Source organism: Rhinolophus sinicus, chromosome 16 (genome assembly GCF_057876585.1).
Source record: "Rhinolophus sinicus isolate RSI-liver-muscle chromosome 16, RSI-T2T, whole genome shotgun sequence".
Taxonomy (NCBI): domain Eukaryota; kingdom Metazoa; phylum Chordata; class Mammalia; order Chiroptera; family Rhinolophidae; genus Rhinolophus; species Rhinolophus sinicus.
In genome coordinates this window covers 151,014,417-151,030,240 of record NC_142516.1, presented here as the reverse complement: position 1 = coordinate 151,030,240, position 15,824 = coordinate 151,014,417, and the positions used below count along the sequence as shown (strand labels likewise).

The 15,824-nt window shown below is 34.1% G+C and overlaps 1 protein-coding gene across 1 annotated transcript in view; it reads right to left on the bottom strand.

Annotated features, from left to right (window-relative positions):
- UGGT2 (UDP-glucose glycoprotein glucosyltransferase 2) overlaps nt 1-15,824 on the bottom strand; it is a 146,511-nt gene that overhangs the window by 30,325 nt on the left and 100,362 nt on the right. The window contains exons 25-29 of the mRNA XM_019737191.3: nt 13,373-13,475; nt 10,550-10,629; nt 7,841-8,024; nt 4,244-4,402; nt 3,800-3,885 (exon numbers count right to left, since the gene is read on the bottom strand). Coding sequence (XP_019592750.3) covers nt 3,800-3,885; nt 4,244-4,402; nt 7,841-8,024; nt 10,550-10,629; nt 13,373-13,475 — 612 coding nt within the window. The remainder of the gene's footprint in view (nt 1-3,799; nt 3,886-4,243; nt 4,403-7,840; nt 8,025-10,549; nt 10,630-13,372; nt 13,476-15,824) is intronic.

Genomic DNA, 15,824 nt, shown 5'->3' with positions numbered 1-15,824 from the left:
AGGCTGTGGGTGTCACGTGCGATGCCTGAGACTGGGCAAGACATCAGAGAAGCCAACAGGGATCAGGAACTCAAAGAGTGGGGTGCAGCAACAGAGACCTTCTACGAGCCCACAGAAGTGCTCCACAAACAGTGAGCCATAAGCACTGCCAGGATCAGAGAGGGCAAAGCTAGCTCTCAAAGGGACCAGCTCAAGGAACTGTGAAGAAAGAACAGAAATTGCCCGAAATCTCTCCTGCCTCCTGTATAAAACATAGGAGAAGCAGTTCAGTCTCAAAGGTACCAAACTAAAATTATGTACAAATACTAACTTGGCAGTCTGTTTCTCTGAAGATTTCAAGGGAAAGTCTATCATAATAATTTAGCGTATTGAAAGCACATATATCTGTATCAAGTATCTGACATTTTCTATAATTTAATTAGGAAAATCTGAGAAGCACCTGTCCAATTTTAATAGAACTTTGATGATTTTCTTTTCTAGAAGAGAATAATTTTGAGTATTTCTGTACTCAAGGTAAGCAGCAGTTAACACTGGTGGGTAGATGGGCAGACATAAAAAGTACACATGTGAGGATTATGCCTAATAAACAAAACATCAAATTTTAAACGATCAAATGATTTAGCCATGGTTTTAAAATCGGGACTTAGAAACTCATGTCAATTTACTGAAGCTTGGCTTAGCTTTTCAGCATATTTCAAGAATAGTTTTCCTAAATGTATTAGCAATTAGAATTAAGTCATAAATTCAGATAAATAGAATTTCCATTTTTGTCATATTTTATACTGATCTGTTTTTCATTACTGATACTTTAATTTCAAAAAAAATTTTACTACGAAGTAGCACCATTTACGCTTTTTCCATTCTGGATTTAGTGACATATTAATCACATTTAGAGTTAAGTACATTATGACAGAGTTTATGGTTTTAATACAAATTTGAAATTATTTGTATTAGTAAAAGGTGTCTAACTGTGAATGAGAAAAATTAGTTTGCCACTAATACTTTAGTGGTACTTAAAATATAACATCAGGGGCTATTTTCTCCCTAAACTATCCATTTATAGATTGTGTACAATAGCAAACAATCATAAGGATGACAAAATAGAACCTAATATAAGGTACAGTTTTACATAATATATATTTTACACATTATATATAAGATTGTACATATATTACATACTAGACATATACATAATATGTAATTGTAATGTGACAAGAAGAAGGAATACGTGAGGAGGAAACAGACATTTCCTCAATATGTGAGACGCTGCATTCTATGATTATGTCATTTAGTCCTTACCAAGACCCCACAAGGTAGGTAGGATTATCCCCTCTTGTTATGAGGAAATAAAGATACCAGGTGCCAAAAAACAAACAAATAAAAAACAAAACAAAACTTATTCGAGGTTATACAGCTAGCTGACAGTAGAGAAGGGATATGAATCACAGCTTATCTAATTCAAAAGGGCTTTCACTCTGCAAAAAGCAACAGTGAAACTGTAGTGGCAGCTCTTGAAACATTTTAATTTCTGGCAGTACAGCTGGCATGAGATCAAAGAAGCTGGAGCAAAGCATGAATGGCTCTTGAAATTATACCTTGAAACTACCATTTTCATAAGAAGGCTCAATCTGAATGTCATAGTGTATTTTGCTTATTTTCTGTACCACTATAGCACATTTTAAAAACAGTATTTATAATGTATTAATAGTCATTCATTTTCTTCACTGTTTTTCTTGTTTGGATAAATTGTGGAAGGGAAGGATCTGTGTTTTGTTCATCTATTTACTCCGTTATGCCTCCCTGCTTTCACCTGCCCACCTGCTGCCTCCCCAACCCCAAGCAACCAGTGGTCTGATTTCTGTCACTATAGTTTGTATTGCCTAGTGTTTCCTAAACTATAAAAGGAACCATACAGTACGTACTCTTTTTCCCCTTGCCTCGCTTCTTTTCCTCAGCATAATTATTCCGAGGGTCATCTATGTCACTGTATCAACAAATCGTCCTTCAAACTGCTGGGCAGCAGCCATTGTATGGATGTGCCACATTTGGATTATTCCTTCATTTGTTAACATTTGGGTTGTTTCCAGTGTCTTGCAATTACAAACAAAGCTGCTATGAACATTAATGTACAAGTCTTTGTAGAACATTTCTTTCCTTTTATTGTGGGTAAATATCTATGAGTGAAAAGCGTGGAGCATATGGTAAGGGTGTACTTAAATTTCTAATGACCTGACACAGTGGTTGTACTATCCTACATTGCCACCGGTAGTGTGTGGCAGCTCCTGTTGCTCCATATCCTCACCAAAACTTGGTAGCGTCGGTCTTTTGAATGTTAGTCACCCTAATTAATAAGTGGCAGTATCTCATAGCGGCTGTAATGTGCATTTTCTTAATAACTAACAATGTTGAGCATCTTTTTCATGTGCTTATTTGCCATTGATACATTTGCTTTGGTGAAATGTCTATGAAGTCTCGTGTATATTTTTTTAAATAAGGTTGTTTTCTTATTGTTGAGTTTTGATAGTTCTTTATATATCCTATATATGAATTCTTTGTTGGATGTATGTTTTGCAAAGATTTTCTCCCAGTCTGTGGCTTGTGTTTTTTTTTTAATAGTCATTATGTATCCCTTTAATGTGAATATTCACACGTTTTGCAACAGAAATGATGATAGTTTAATGAAGTGCTTTCATAGATCCTGCTTGATATGTCATAACATATATGTGTACTGTATTAACTTTCTAAAATCTGTAAAAATTCTAAATTCTGAAACACATACAGCCCTATGAATTCTGGATGACAGAATTGCACCATGTTCCTGTTCCTGGAATGTTTTGTCTGAGGTACGACTAGTAGAAAGTTACTACAATTCTTCCAAACTCTCTTGAGGTACTATCTCCTTCCTAATGTCCTAATATTGACTTAGCCCAACCCTCCTAGAACAGAATTACGCATTTTAGGCTTTGTGTGCATAAATTATTAAGCATATTCGTTGAATTACACTATGTGCTATGCACAGTATAGGAAAAGGGGGGAAAGCTTTGAAAAAAGGTACAACAACCCCTAGCCCTATATTATCTTTGCTGAGCACAGTGCATGGTGTAACAGGTACCCAATAAGTATTTACTGAAATAAATGAAAAGTGCAGATATTTATTAAGGAATGTAAAAAAGACTTTATAAGGGGTTGGTAAACTATGGCTGGAAAGTGAAATCAGGTTGGTGACCTATTTTTCTATGGCCCCTGAGCTAAAAATGGTTTTTACATTTTAAAATGGTTGTTAAGAAAAAGTAATATTGATAAAGATCACATATGCCCTCAAACACTAAGTATTTTCTATTCACTCCTACAGAAAAAGGGTGATGATCTCGCTTTATACTGTGCTCACTGATAAGCAGGAAAATTACTGTGAAAGGAACCAATTCTTATTTATAAAAAGGAAAAATTGAACATCACCCATGGATAATAGCTTTCTTACATAAGATATAACACATACTATATTCTCACTAAATGATAAATAATTAAGCTAATGTATGGAAAAGTGCATAGAAAATAGTAAAGGAGATAGAATAAAGAACAAGATGTGTACATTAGGCGTATCTTTTATATTTTTGAAATAAAACAAAAAATTTAAAAAATTTGTTCTTTCAAATTTTTATAAGTAGTTTTCATTTTATAAGTAGTTTTTGTTTTGCAGCGATGGGACTTGTGAACATTTTAGTTGTTTTGATGATCTTGGTTGTATCACACTACAAACTTATTTACACATAAAAATTTAAAAGTGGTTTATATAACTCACCCAACTATTTGATAAATATCTTCAGATTTTCCTTGGCGTAATTTCAGTATCCAAGCACCTGGGTTTGCTTTTAATTGAAAATATCCCTTTTAAGATGAGAAAAATATGATCAGAACTGTATGACTAAAAATAGGTTCAATTTTCAAAAAAGAATATACGTGAATCATCCAAGAAAGTGTTTAACTATGGAATGAATGAATCCTCTAAATGAATTCCAACGAAGGAAGTTTTGCAATAATCTGTAAAGGCACATTCTGAAAATATGATTCCTTTCATTTCTGTTTTATTTAATTACCTTATTCAAGGTTTCAATTTTGTTTTTTTTTGGAGCTGTTCAGCAATAGCAGGATAACAATTGCTTTGTGTTATTATTAGGAAAACATAGAGGATTTCACCAAAACATCTAATTTTAATACCATTCAATTAAGTATTTATAATACTTACAAGATTGGCCATCACTATTGTATCAACTGCAACAGGTTGATTTTTTGTGCCGAGAGTAAATTGCAGACCCCGAGGAGGTTGTTCTGTCGTTATATCAAAGCAATGTCCTTCAAGGAGTAGATATTCTAGTTCATACTCTGCTGTAACAGCTCTTTCAATCTGCGGAGGAAATATGTCATTAGTAATTCTCATAATACAAATATTGTAATAACTAAATGTGATTATTTTAATATTAGCCAATGTATTTTGGGGGTCGGGGTCGGAAATTCAAGTCTTTCACGTGAGTGAACTTAATAGTTGAATCAATTTCTTGAAGACCAAGGCTCATGATGAATTTTTTTCCCTTCTTATGACACCAGCTCTAATACAACCTCATGATATATGTACCAATATCACCAGCAGAAAAGATGTCATAAAGTTGCAGCAAAGATCTCTTCAAGGCAGATTTTGATGAAAAACGCCTTAAAGGATCTGCTTCAGCTCTATTGCCCTACAGCTCCCACTTCACACCTGGCAAGAAAGCCAACTTATCATCATCTATCACCTTTCCTATAATTTTAAAACATTAATGTTAATAATTGTTTTGCATTCAAAATAACATGCTCATAAAAGAAAATTTAGCAAATATAAGAAAGTAGAAAAGAGAATAGACATCACCTACAGAACAAACATTCATAAACACATCAGTGCATTGATTTCTATTTATTTTTTTCCACTCATTTTTTCCTAAGAAAATATAACCTGCTTTTTTTTGCATTAAATATAGTTTTCTATGAACATGTCCCCATCTCTATAAACATCTGTTAAGTGGCTGGTCATTCAAATGTTTCCAGCTTTTCCTCTATTGCAAATGATATAATAAATACTTTTAGGAATAAAGCTTTTTTTCTATTTCATATGAAAAACATCACTGAACATGAAAATAAATCAAATGGTAAGTGATTTTTACATAGTTTGGCAATTTTATTGAGCAGATAAGACAGTGATGTATCTATATCTAATTTTATTTCATTATTTGAGATTTTTGACACTATCATTTAGTATGTTTAGGATACAGAGTATTTTAAAATACTCTATTTTTCTTCGACTGTAATTACCACAGAAAGTAATTATAGTATTTATGTACAATGTTTCTTTTCTGAATCCAGCTCTTATAATTTTACTGTTTTTAAAAACAAGAAATAAGTGACTTCTCTGAAAACAGCATTTGTTTCAATAACTTGAGTTGGGTTCTGAATTAACTGTTGAATTACTACTATTTTAAGTGATGACCTTGATATAGCTCATTAACCTGTGCCCACAGTGCTTATAATAAAATAGTACTTTGCCTGGATGAAAAGATTTTCATTGGCTAGTCTCAGAATATGAGAATATTAAAAATTAGAAATCGTAGAGATCAGCTAGTTCAACTCTTTCATTTTAAAGACAAGGAAACTGTATCCCAAAGTGATTATCAAGTAACCTTAACTCTTTTTCATTATGAATGAGATATTGTGGCAAAGTCCAAATATATTCACTTAGTTTGTGACTAATAGTATCGTTATTTTATAATATATTAATGTGAAAATTTCTCTTGTCCTTATATATTTGTATAACAGACATCAATTCTGTTGACTTATTCAAACCATAACACCCAAAACAGCCAAATTTGTTTTTCAAAGTTTTTTCTAGTGAATATTTTAAATTTTTTAATAATTTCATAAAACTGATTTAAGTTAAATTAGTTCCTATTATGAAGAATATGAAAGCTAATGATCTTTCTGATGTTTTATATCTCCTTTATATTTTTATTTATCTGTTCTAAATATTAACTGTTGACCAAAGTCCTGGTAAGGAAGAATTTTTCTAGATCAAGCATTTTTTAGGTATTTATGTAACGTCTGGGAATTAGATGTTGCAGGGGGTACTTGTGCAAGCGAGTGTATAGTGACAAATCTCTCTCACTACTAGTCTTATTTTTGCCAGGATGTACTTTTTTCCTTTACTTATTACTCCTTCTTTCTACTCTAGCAAATGTCTTTATTATTTCATATTCTTCCAGGACAGTTGCAGGTAATATTCTGAGCACACAGTGGGAGCGAAGAGCCTCAGAGGCAGTTCGTTAACTTTCACAGCTGCGAGAATTTATAATTTCACTGTTTATTCACATAATCTATAGAGAGAAGAAATTATTTCTCCTTATTTTAGTCTTACTGTTTATTTAAATAGCTTCTATAAAGACACGGTTATATTTGCTATTCACAACAAATAAAGTTTACTTAATCTCCATCAATTGTTTAATAGCTGCTGAAATTTTTTACTGGCAGACTGGTCCTAAACCCTTTTCTAAGCTGCATTAATTCTCCCACCAGAAACCCTTTACCCTTTTGGTTAGAATCTTTCCAGTTATTTTACTGATGTGCATTACTGAACTCTCTTAATGAAGAACCCAACAGACCCCTTTAAGAGACCCAACTCATGGAGAAAACAGGATTTTTTTTTTTTTTTTACTTACTGCCAACTTTATTTCTCAATTTCTCCTCATGGATTTTATTATTTTCTGTCTCTCTAGTCTTTCCCTGTATATGAAAGATTGATTTCAGATGGTCACTATGACAGTTTTAGGTTCTTCTCTAGGTGGGTAAAGGTGGGGTTAATGGTGAGTGTGTTCCAGGGAAGTGACCTCGACTCATGAGTGGATCAGAAGAAACTTGCCTAGAAGTGAAACTTTAGGCAAAAGGTAACATGAGATGCTTGAGAAATAAATATGGTGAACAGCGCTAACCAAGTTATTAGAGGTAAAATGTTTATGCCTAGGTCAGGGCAATGGCTACATTCGGAAGGAGCTGTCAACCACGGAGCTGGAAATAGGTCAGAGGCAGTGCCGATCCAGCAAGAGGAACAACAATGAGAGGGACGTGTTTCCTCCTGTTTCTGAATACCTGTTCTCTAGGCCAACTCTCCTAAAATGCTTCTGTTTTTCGTGGTTTTTGAATTCCTTTCCTACTTTGAATGGAATGTTTGGAAGACTCAGTGTACTTTCAAAGAGTCTCCTCTCCTTTCTTGTGTTGAGGGCTGAAGGACAGCAGGCGGGATGAGAAGTCTGGTCACTTACTGGATGAGGGTCACACTGGAGGTGATGACAAGCAATGAACCCATGTGGCCGTATATGAGCAAACTCTCTTCCCTGCTTTTTACTCTAATCTCGTTAGGACTGCTTTCTCTGACTGAGCTGTGGGGCAAAAAAAGGGTTTTAGATGAAACTGTTCCTTTCTGAGTTAAAAGTAAAACCTGCAGGGCAAAACAGGTACGTAGTGGTGTTGTCCTAAGTTGCCATGCATCCATCTCCATATTTTCTTCAGTGTTCATCTTAGAATAGCATTTGTGAACCAGGGGTCTGAAGCAACACAAAGAGGTGAGGATATCTAGGAACCCAGAAAACTAAAGAGGCTGAATTTGGAAGTTAGGGAAACTCAAAAATCAAAGAAAAGGCTGGATCATAGAGAAGAAAATTTTGGTGAGCAGCCACAGTATAACCATTCGCTTGCTATAGTTACAGTATTTTATTAGAATTTATCCTTTTCTTCTTTCTTTATATAACTTTACACGATTACTTACATCCTTTAAGTGAATATTATCAAGGTCACAGTTGCTGTGCACTGTTTCCACCATCCAGCCTTCAGGAGTAATCATGTTGAGGGTTAGGAGGGGTGATTCGGGGATATCCGAGAATTCTGCCGCTGGTCTGATGATGTTGCTAGGCATGAACGTCAGTTCTGGTTCCAGAACAAAACGGTAAAAGCTATTGATAGAGCATAAAAAAACAAAAAAACAAAAGAAAAAACATACTGTAATCACACTGAAACTTTTTCTGTCTAAAATATTTTAAAACTGACAATATAACCAGAAAGTCTTTAATTAAAAAGACTAAAAAAAAGCACACTATACTGCACAAGAGTTACTGCTTGTAAATAAATAGTAGACAATTATTATTTTTTTCTACCATTATATAGTATAGGACTCTCTCTATGTATATGTGTGCATCTATGTATCTATCTATATGTGTGTATGTGTGTGTCTATATATATATGAATATATATATACACACACGCATATATATCTCGTTAATTATTTCTTAATGAACATGATTAGAATCCCTTTAACATACTGACTTATGCAGGTTCTAGAAGTTTATGATCTATATTCACTCCCTGATCCTTCTTCATATTTGACTATGGTGTATTTTTCAGCCATTTTATATCTCTTAGCATCACTAATGATATGAAGAGAAATAACCAGAAAGTAAAATTCAAGCTGAACTTCTGGTACCAATTATAAAAGTTCAATTAAAAACAAACAGGACTGATTTGAAATCAACTGCTTATTAAGAGACCTGCAGTATTTATATATTTGAACCTTATCTCCCAATATCACATATAATAAGTATTGTAGTGACTTGCACTATTTTGAGGCTGCAACCAAGGTGTCAGCTATGCTGTACTTATCACAGGCTTGACAGGGGAAGGATCCACTTCCAGGCTCATATGGTTCCTCAAGGGCCCCTGGAATGAGAGCTGCTGTTCCTCACTAGCGGCTGGCTGGAGACCACCCTCAGTTCCTTGCCAGCATAGAAGCCCACAGGGCAAGAGAGAGAATGCCAGCAAGACACAAGTCACAGCCTTTCATAATCTCATTGCAGAGGAGACATCCCAGCACTTCGGCCAGACTCTGTTCATTAGAAGCAAATCACTAGGTGCAGTCCATGCTGAAGGCGAATTTACAGAGAGCGGGAATCCCAGCAGGCAGGGATTCTGGCTGCCATGTCCGACGCTGCCTCCGGCAGGAAGGCAGAGCCAAAAAAGAAGGGTAAGATCTCACAGGCGAGGACAGTCATGAAGTACAGGCACAAACAAGTCCCCAGGACTGTCAGAGGCAGCGGAAATGTCATCAAGCAAAAAGTATTCCGTGGATGATGCAAAAAGCAATCTCTCTGTGATTAAGTAAAAACAATTCAGCAGCAAAGAGGAAGTTTAAGCCAAATGCAGTGGGAGGTACAGTGAATGAGACATGATGAAAAGGGGGTATGACCACTCCTCAAAAATGCTGAGGTGAGAAAGACGAGAAGAGGAAAAGTCAGGCCTTTAGAGGATGGGAAGTTAAGGGAGCAGTTTATTTTATTTTTTTAATTGAAGAACTCTTAGGGCTGAAAGAAAAAGGCTAACAGAAAAGTTAAAGATACGGAATAAAGGGACTATACAATAAAGCAAGGATCCAGAACAAATGGGAAACCATGGGACCAAAACAGAGAGGGAACATTACACATGAGGACAACGCACATTCTTCCCGTGCCTCATGGGAAGGTTGGGAGGTACAGGAGGTAAGAGGCAGCTGAGGGAATTCCTGCCCATAACCACCATCATCTCTGAGAAGGATGAGACAGAACTTATTCTAAAAGGAAAGGATTAGGAATTAATGTGTCACTAGTTTGCTCAATATGTTACTGAGTAAATGAGGCTGTTTAACTCTTAGTTTAAGAACAGTTTAACAGTTTTTGTCCTGTGCGGTATTATTCACCCCTCAAAGCATCTACCTGGTACATGAGAAGTCAAGCTGTTTCCCTCCTAATGGATTATGCTTAGTTACAGTCAATATTCTCACTCTTTATTACATATCCAAAACCTTTACAGAGATCCTATGCAGATGATTTGTACTTGAGTGGGTGAGCTCATTCAATTTTCACACATCTCGTTTATCTTTTGTATTTCTTTCTAAATATGAACAAAAGCTTTCATCTTATTTTAGCCACTAACCGAAAGCGCTGTTAGCTCCATGAGTACAGAATTTTTACTCAACAGAAGAGTATTAATGAGGAATATTTGCATATAACAATAAACATTTTCTGTATCATTGAAAGATTATTCTAAACTAATTACATCTCAAGACCTCTGAATAATAAATGTGATAAAATAATGATCATTTTGATAACTTAGCTCTGAAGTAATGAAAGTACAGGTAAACCAAAAATGGTGTAATTCAACCTATTTTCTACTTACATATTTCCAAATAGGTATTCCTAAATCACAGTTTCTAAAATACCCATGGATAAACATAAATTCTGCAATTAGATTGAATCAATTTTCCTGGTTAGGTTATTTCAACTTTACATCAATTAAAGTTAATAAATTATGCCTAATCTTCTGATGTATATCAGTTAACCATCTTATGAAGGACAAAAAAAGAAACAACAAAAAAACAGGTCCAGTAATTTTGGTCCTATTTTCAGTTTAGTATTTGCAAATATTTCAAAACGAAATTATGTTCACTCACCTCTTTAAAGGGGCTTCTGAAAGTTTACCCCTACAGTTCATGAACAACTGTATCTTCATGTTGATAATCTTTCCAAGTACCTATGAGAAAAAAATTCCCATATTTGATATTAAATATTAATAGGTAACATTTATTGAGCATTTACTATGGACCAGGCACTGAATTTATATTATCTGATCCTCACAATATCCTTCTTAGATAGCTACTTTTACAGTTGAGACAGAGAGATGTATAATAGTAATTGGCCTAAGACTACACAGTAATTCACAGGAGAGGTTAACATTTGAATCCAAACAGTTGATTTCACTGCCAAAGCGTTATGCTGCCTTCCTTTTGCCTAAGGTGACTTTCTCTCATAGTATAAATTTCCTTAGTATTAAAGAACAAGTAAAATAATTATTAGAACCTTGACCTGCAAATGCAAAATGGTAACCTCATTACAATGGCAAGGGTGTCCTGAGCCTTGGGAATTTCACCTACATTCTAAAAGATACAGGAAGTTCTTGGCTACATCCAGATGAAATACTCTATTTTCTCTTCATTTCCCTGGAGCACAAGAAGTAGGAGAATTATTAATTTTGATAGTCCCCACCTCTATATAGGCAAAACAAGCCAGTGAGGATTTGAAAGATGTTAGAAAACAAAGGATGAAGTAAAGGGAGAAGAAAAAAAACATATATGGAACAGAAAGGATGCAGGCTTGAGGAGGAATTAGATTTAAGAGCTTTGAGTTTCAACTCCCATTTCTATCACTCCTCCTATTTGCTGTATTGGAGGGCGCTGAGACATGGTTTCTCTCAAGTGTTAAATGAGACACTATTTCTTCCTACGCTTTATAAGCATACTTTTCTTTATAGGAAGAAATAACAAGTTATGTGAAGTACTGAGTTGCTCAGAAATGAAGTATGTTATCTTTACCAATGATGTAAACTGTAATGCAATTCCATAATTTATACTTCTGTATAATCCCATATTTCTTATTTTTGAATTCTACCTTTACATAAAAGCTTCAGAAGTAAGCAATGCTTTTTTTCTGAGTAGACTCTCCTTAGGAATACGGAATTTGTACAGTAAAAAAAAGTTTGTTTTACAATGAAGAGGTAGTTATACAATAAATAGGTAGAATGGCAAAGGCTTTCCAAAATTATTTGTCCACATTAATACACTTATGATATATATATATATATATATATATATATATATATATATATATATATACACACACACATACATACATACATACACACACACACACACACACACACATTATCCCCTCTCCAATATGATTTTGGTAGGGCAAACTAATTTCTGAGAGAAATAGCATTTTGAAATTTCAATAGACTACACACCAGTATGACCCAGCTTGATCACTTACATCTTTCACCAGACTTAACATCTAATTACTTTTGCCTGTTTCCAAAAGTGAAGCCAACTGTCAAAGGACAAATAGTTTCCAGTTCTGAGAATTTTTTCAATGTGTCTTTAAAAAAAAAAATTGAGTAATTTTTTCAAACAGTACACCAAAATGTTGAACATCCCTAGAAAAACTATATAGCCTTTCAAGAATTTGCTTATTCAAATTTAACTACTGAAAGCTGAATTACAACTTGAACCTTTAAATTTTTCAAATGATAAGCCACATAAGGTCCTTTCAGAATCTGCTAGCTGTCTCCTAATATTCATTATCCCGTACTTTCTTAGTGAAAGAATTTTCAGGTTTTTGCAGAGTCTCCGCCCTCCCTTGTGACGAGGTGTGGTCAGACGACTGGCTACGTTCTGGTAAGATGTGACTGGATGGAATATGTCCGGCTTCAGGGCTGTGCCCTTGTTCTCCCCCTTCCTGATGGCAGTAACAGAGATGATGTTGGGAGCTTGACAAATGATCTTAGACCACTAGAGACAAGCTGCTTCATGAGGATGGCTGAACAACCAGCCAGGAGGTGGCTGAGTCCCTCATCACTATGGAACCGCCTTAGCAGCTCCAGGCAGCTTATAGTTGGACTGTGAGATGAGAGAAATAGAATTCAGTTTTGAGGGTACTGTTACTTTGGCCTTTGTTACAGTGACCAAAACTATTAAATACAACCTTCATATTCCCTCTTCCCTTGGCTTCACCTGTTTGGCTAATGTTACTTATTATACTTTAAACTTCAATTAATTAAGCTTAGGTATCAGCTTCTCCAGAAGCCATTCTTCACACGTGAAGACAGGATGAAGACGGGAAGACCCCTATTAGTGAGCTCAGGCTGCCGTAACAAAATACCACAGGTTGGGTGGCTTAAACAACAGACATTTCTTTATTTTACATCAAAGTGCTAGCCAGTTTGGTTTATGGTGAGGGCTCTCTTCTTGGCCTGTAGGCGGCCGCCATATTGCGGTATGCTCACACGACCTCCTTTTGGTGCGTGTGAGAAGAGAAAGAGGTCCCTCTTGCTTCCTCTCGTTATGAGGCTATCAGTACTATTAGGTTAGGGCCCAACATGTAAGACCTCATTTAACCTTAATTACCTCCTAAAGGCCCTATTTCAAAACACAGTCATATTGGGCATTAGGGATCCAACATATGAATTTTGGGGTGGGGGCAATAATTAAGTTTATAGCAACACCTAACCTTGGAATTGCCACAACAACCTGTGCACAGCTTTATCACTTCATTTTATACATTTAAATACGACAATCTATTTCAAATGTTGTATGGAATAAAGAATCAAGATCACATTTATTTAATTATATTTGAAAACAGACTCAAAAAGATTAATTATAAATATCAAATAAGGACTATGATAACTATATATAAAATGTATAACAAAAATATTATCTTACGATCAATAACTGTGCCATCTTCTGTGCTTCTCTTGTCAGTGGATCAACAATAGCAATAACATCAAAGAACATATCATTTTCTTGAGGATTTATCTTTATAATGCTAGAAAAAACAGAAAATACAATAAAGTGAAAAATTGTCAATTAAGATCATTGAATAATCTAATTAATCTTAGCTATATACATTGCTGTAAATTGCTTTCTGTCTCACTGCATTAAAAAAATCCTGGCTGTTTACAGAAGAAAATGCAAATTTAAAACTCTGATGTCTATGTTCAATAAATTAGAAAACTCAAGAATTAGAGAAAATGAAAGTAAGATTTCAAAAAAATTTGAAAAAAAAAGAAGATTAAAAAAAAATCTTCAAAGGGGAGAGGAAATAGTAGAACAGGGTAAAGGGGGTCAAATACATGGTGATGTAAAGAGAACTGACTCTGGGTGGTGAACACACAATGTGATATATAGATGATGTATTACAGAATTGTACACTTGAAACGTATGTAATTTTACTAACCATTGTCACCCCAATGAATTATATTAAAAAGAAAAGAACAATACTATTATAGTGAAAACTGATAATTTTAAGCCCCCCAAATTCTCATGCATGATATATGTAAAACATAAAACCAAGATGCTTTTGTGCTGGTTGAATATATTTTCTCAAATTTGAGAATTATAAAATTAACTTTTATTAAATTTGGTATTAACCCCCTCCCAACATAATATAACAGACAAGCAAGTTCAGGGACGAAAAACCCTAGATTTATCAAACTTCATTTTCACCCCATACTCTCCACACCTCCTCCCTTCTGTTATTTCCATTTTTTCTTTCATTGATCTAAGTTAAAAGATGGACTAATCTTTAAAAGAAAATGTTAGGAAATAATTAAAAGCACAGAAAAGGCCAGTGGGATATACTCAATTCTATATTTAATATAATTAAAAGTTAAAAGTATATATTTAACAAAAAGTACAGACTATTCCAGTTGAATGAGTCTTAACACTGTAATAATATAAGAAATCAGTGTTTTTGAGATTTATATAAAGCAAATATTTTCAATATTTACAAAAAGATTACCACATCAAAATGTACTGCTGTTAAATTATAGGGATGTAGATCTTCTTTAGTAAAGAAATACTATAAACATCTAGATTTTTTGCAGTAAAACAATTAATTTCTTAGCAATTAATTCAATAAAAGCTAACGTAAAATTCACCTCAAATATGGGTCCTCCAAACATAGAGCAATGAAAGACATTTTATTTTATATGCAGTTGACATGATTTACTAATGTTAAAACAGGAACAGCAGAGTCAGGAAACAGAACCTGTTGGATAATTATTGCTAGAAATAAGGGCTAGAAATCAATGTTTTAAATTAAAGAGACCATCTACAATGGTTAATTCCTTTAGTTATCTTGGTGAAAATTCTACAAATTACTGTCATACTTATAGCACTACCCAAAACTGGTCACCTCCTGTATGCTTTATAAAATGGTATAGGTAGAATAGATATCTGCTACTTTTAAGCTTTTTCCCTCAGACTACTGACAATTCTGTGAGTTTGTAGGAATCAGAATTCCAATACTCATAAACAGAAAAAAATGGGGAATTGCAAATCATTGTCACAAAGTCACACCATATCCTTCCCTTTTATAAAATAAGGCGTAGGCTTAAAAGCAGCAGGACACATTGATAGTTGTGAAAGCTAGATAAAGACAGCAGAGACTAAAATAACAATAAACTATAAAAGATCAAATGTTTCAGACATTTAATGAGAGAGTAAATAGTCCCAAATATATCGAATGTCCTAAGTATTATATAACTTAAAGAAACAGTACAGTGACTAACATTTGTAATGATAGTTTTTAATAATCTGTGTTAAATTATTTCAGCACACGGTATTTAAGAAATCAAAAAAGTCTGTAGAAAGAATTCCATTGGATGTGCTTAAAATACATAAAAGTACAGAACCTCAGTTATCTTCAAAAAGAGAGAGAAAACTTCACTCCCAACAGTGCTAGATAATTTCTCTTTAGAAAGTTTTCCCTGAAAACAACAATATTATACATGTGTGAAGACACCTCAAAAGATACTTTCTAGAGTTAAGGCATGTCTTATCTTCTAATAGTACACACAAGCAACATAAGAGTGCATCTACCATAAATTCAGAAAACTTAAAAGTGTCAGCCATTTTAAGTTTATGTTAAAGTAATTTGTCTCAATTTAGTTTTATAGTAGTGATTAAAAGAGATCATATAATAAAACATGTCTATAGTTACATAACGTCTAATTGATTTTTTCCCAAATTCGAAATGGTCTTTAATTAAAAACAACAAGCAAGGTTCCCTTCTGGGGACACAGATAATTGTATGTAGATTGAGCTTGATGAATTTTATTTCAAATTTCAAAAGGAAATTATAAACTAGTTTACTATTCTAATAGTATTTCTC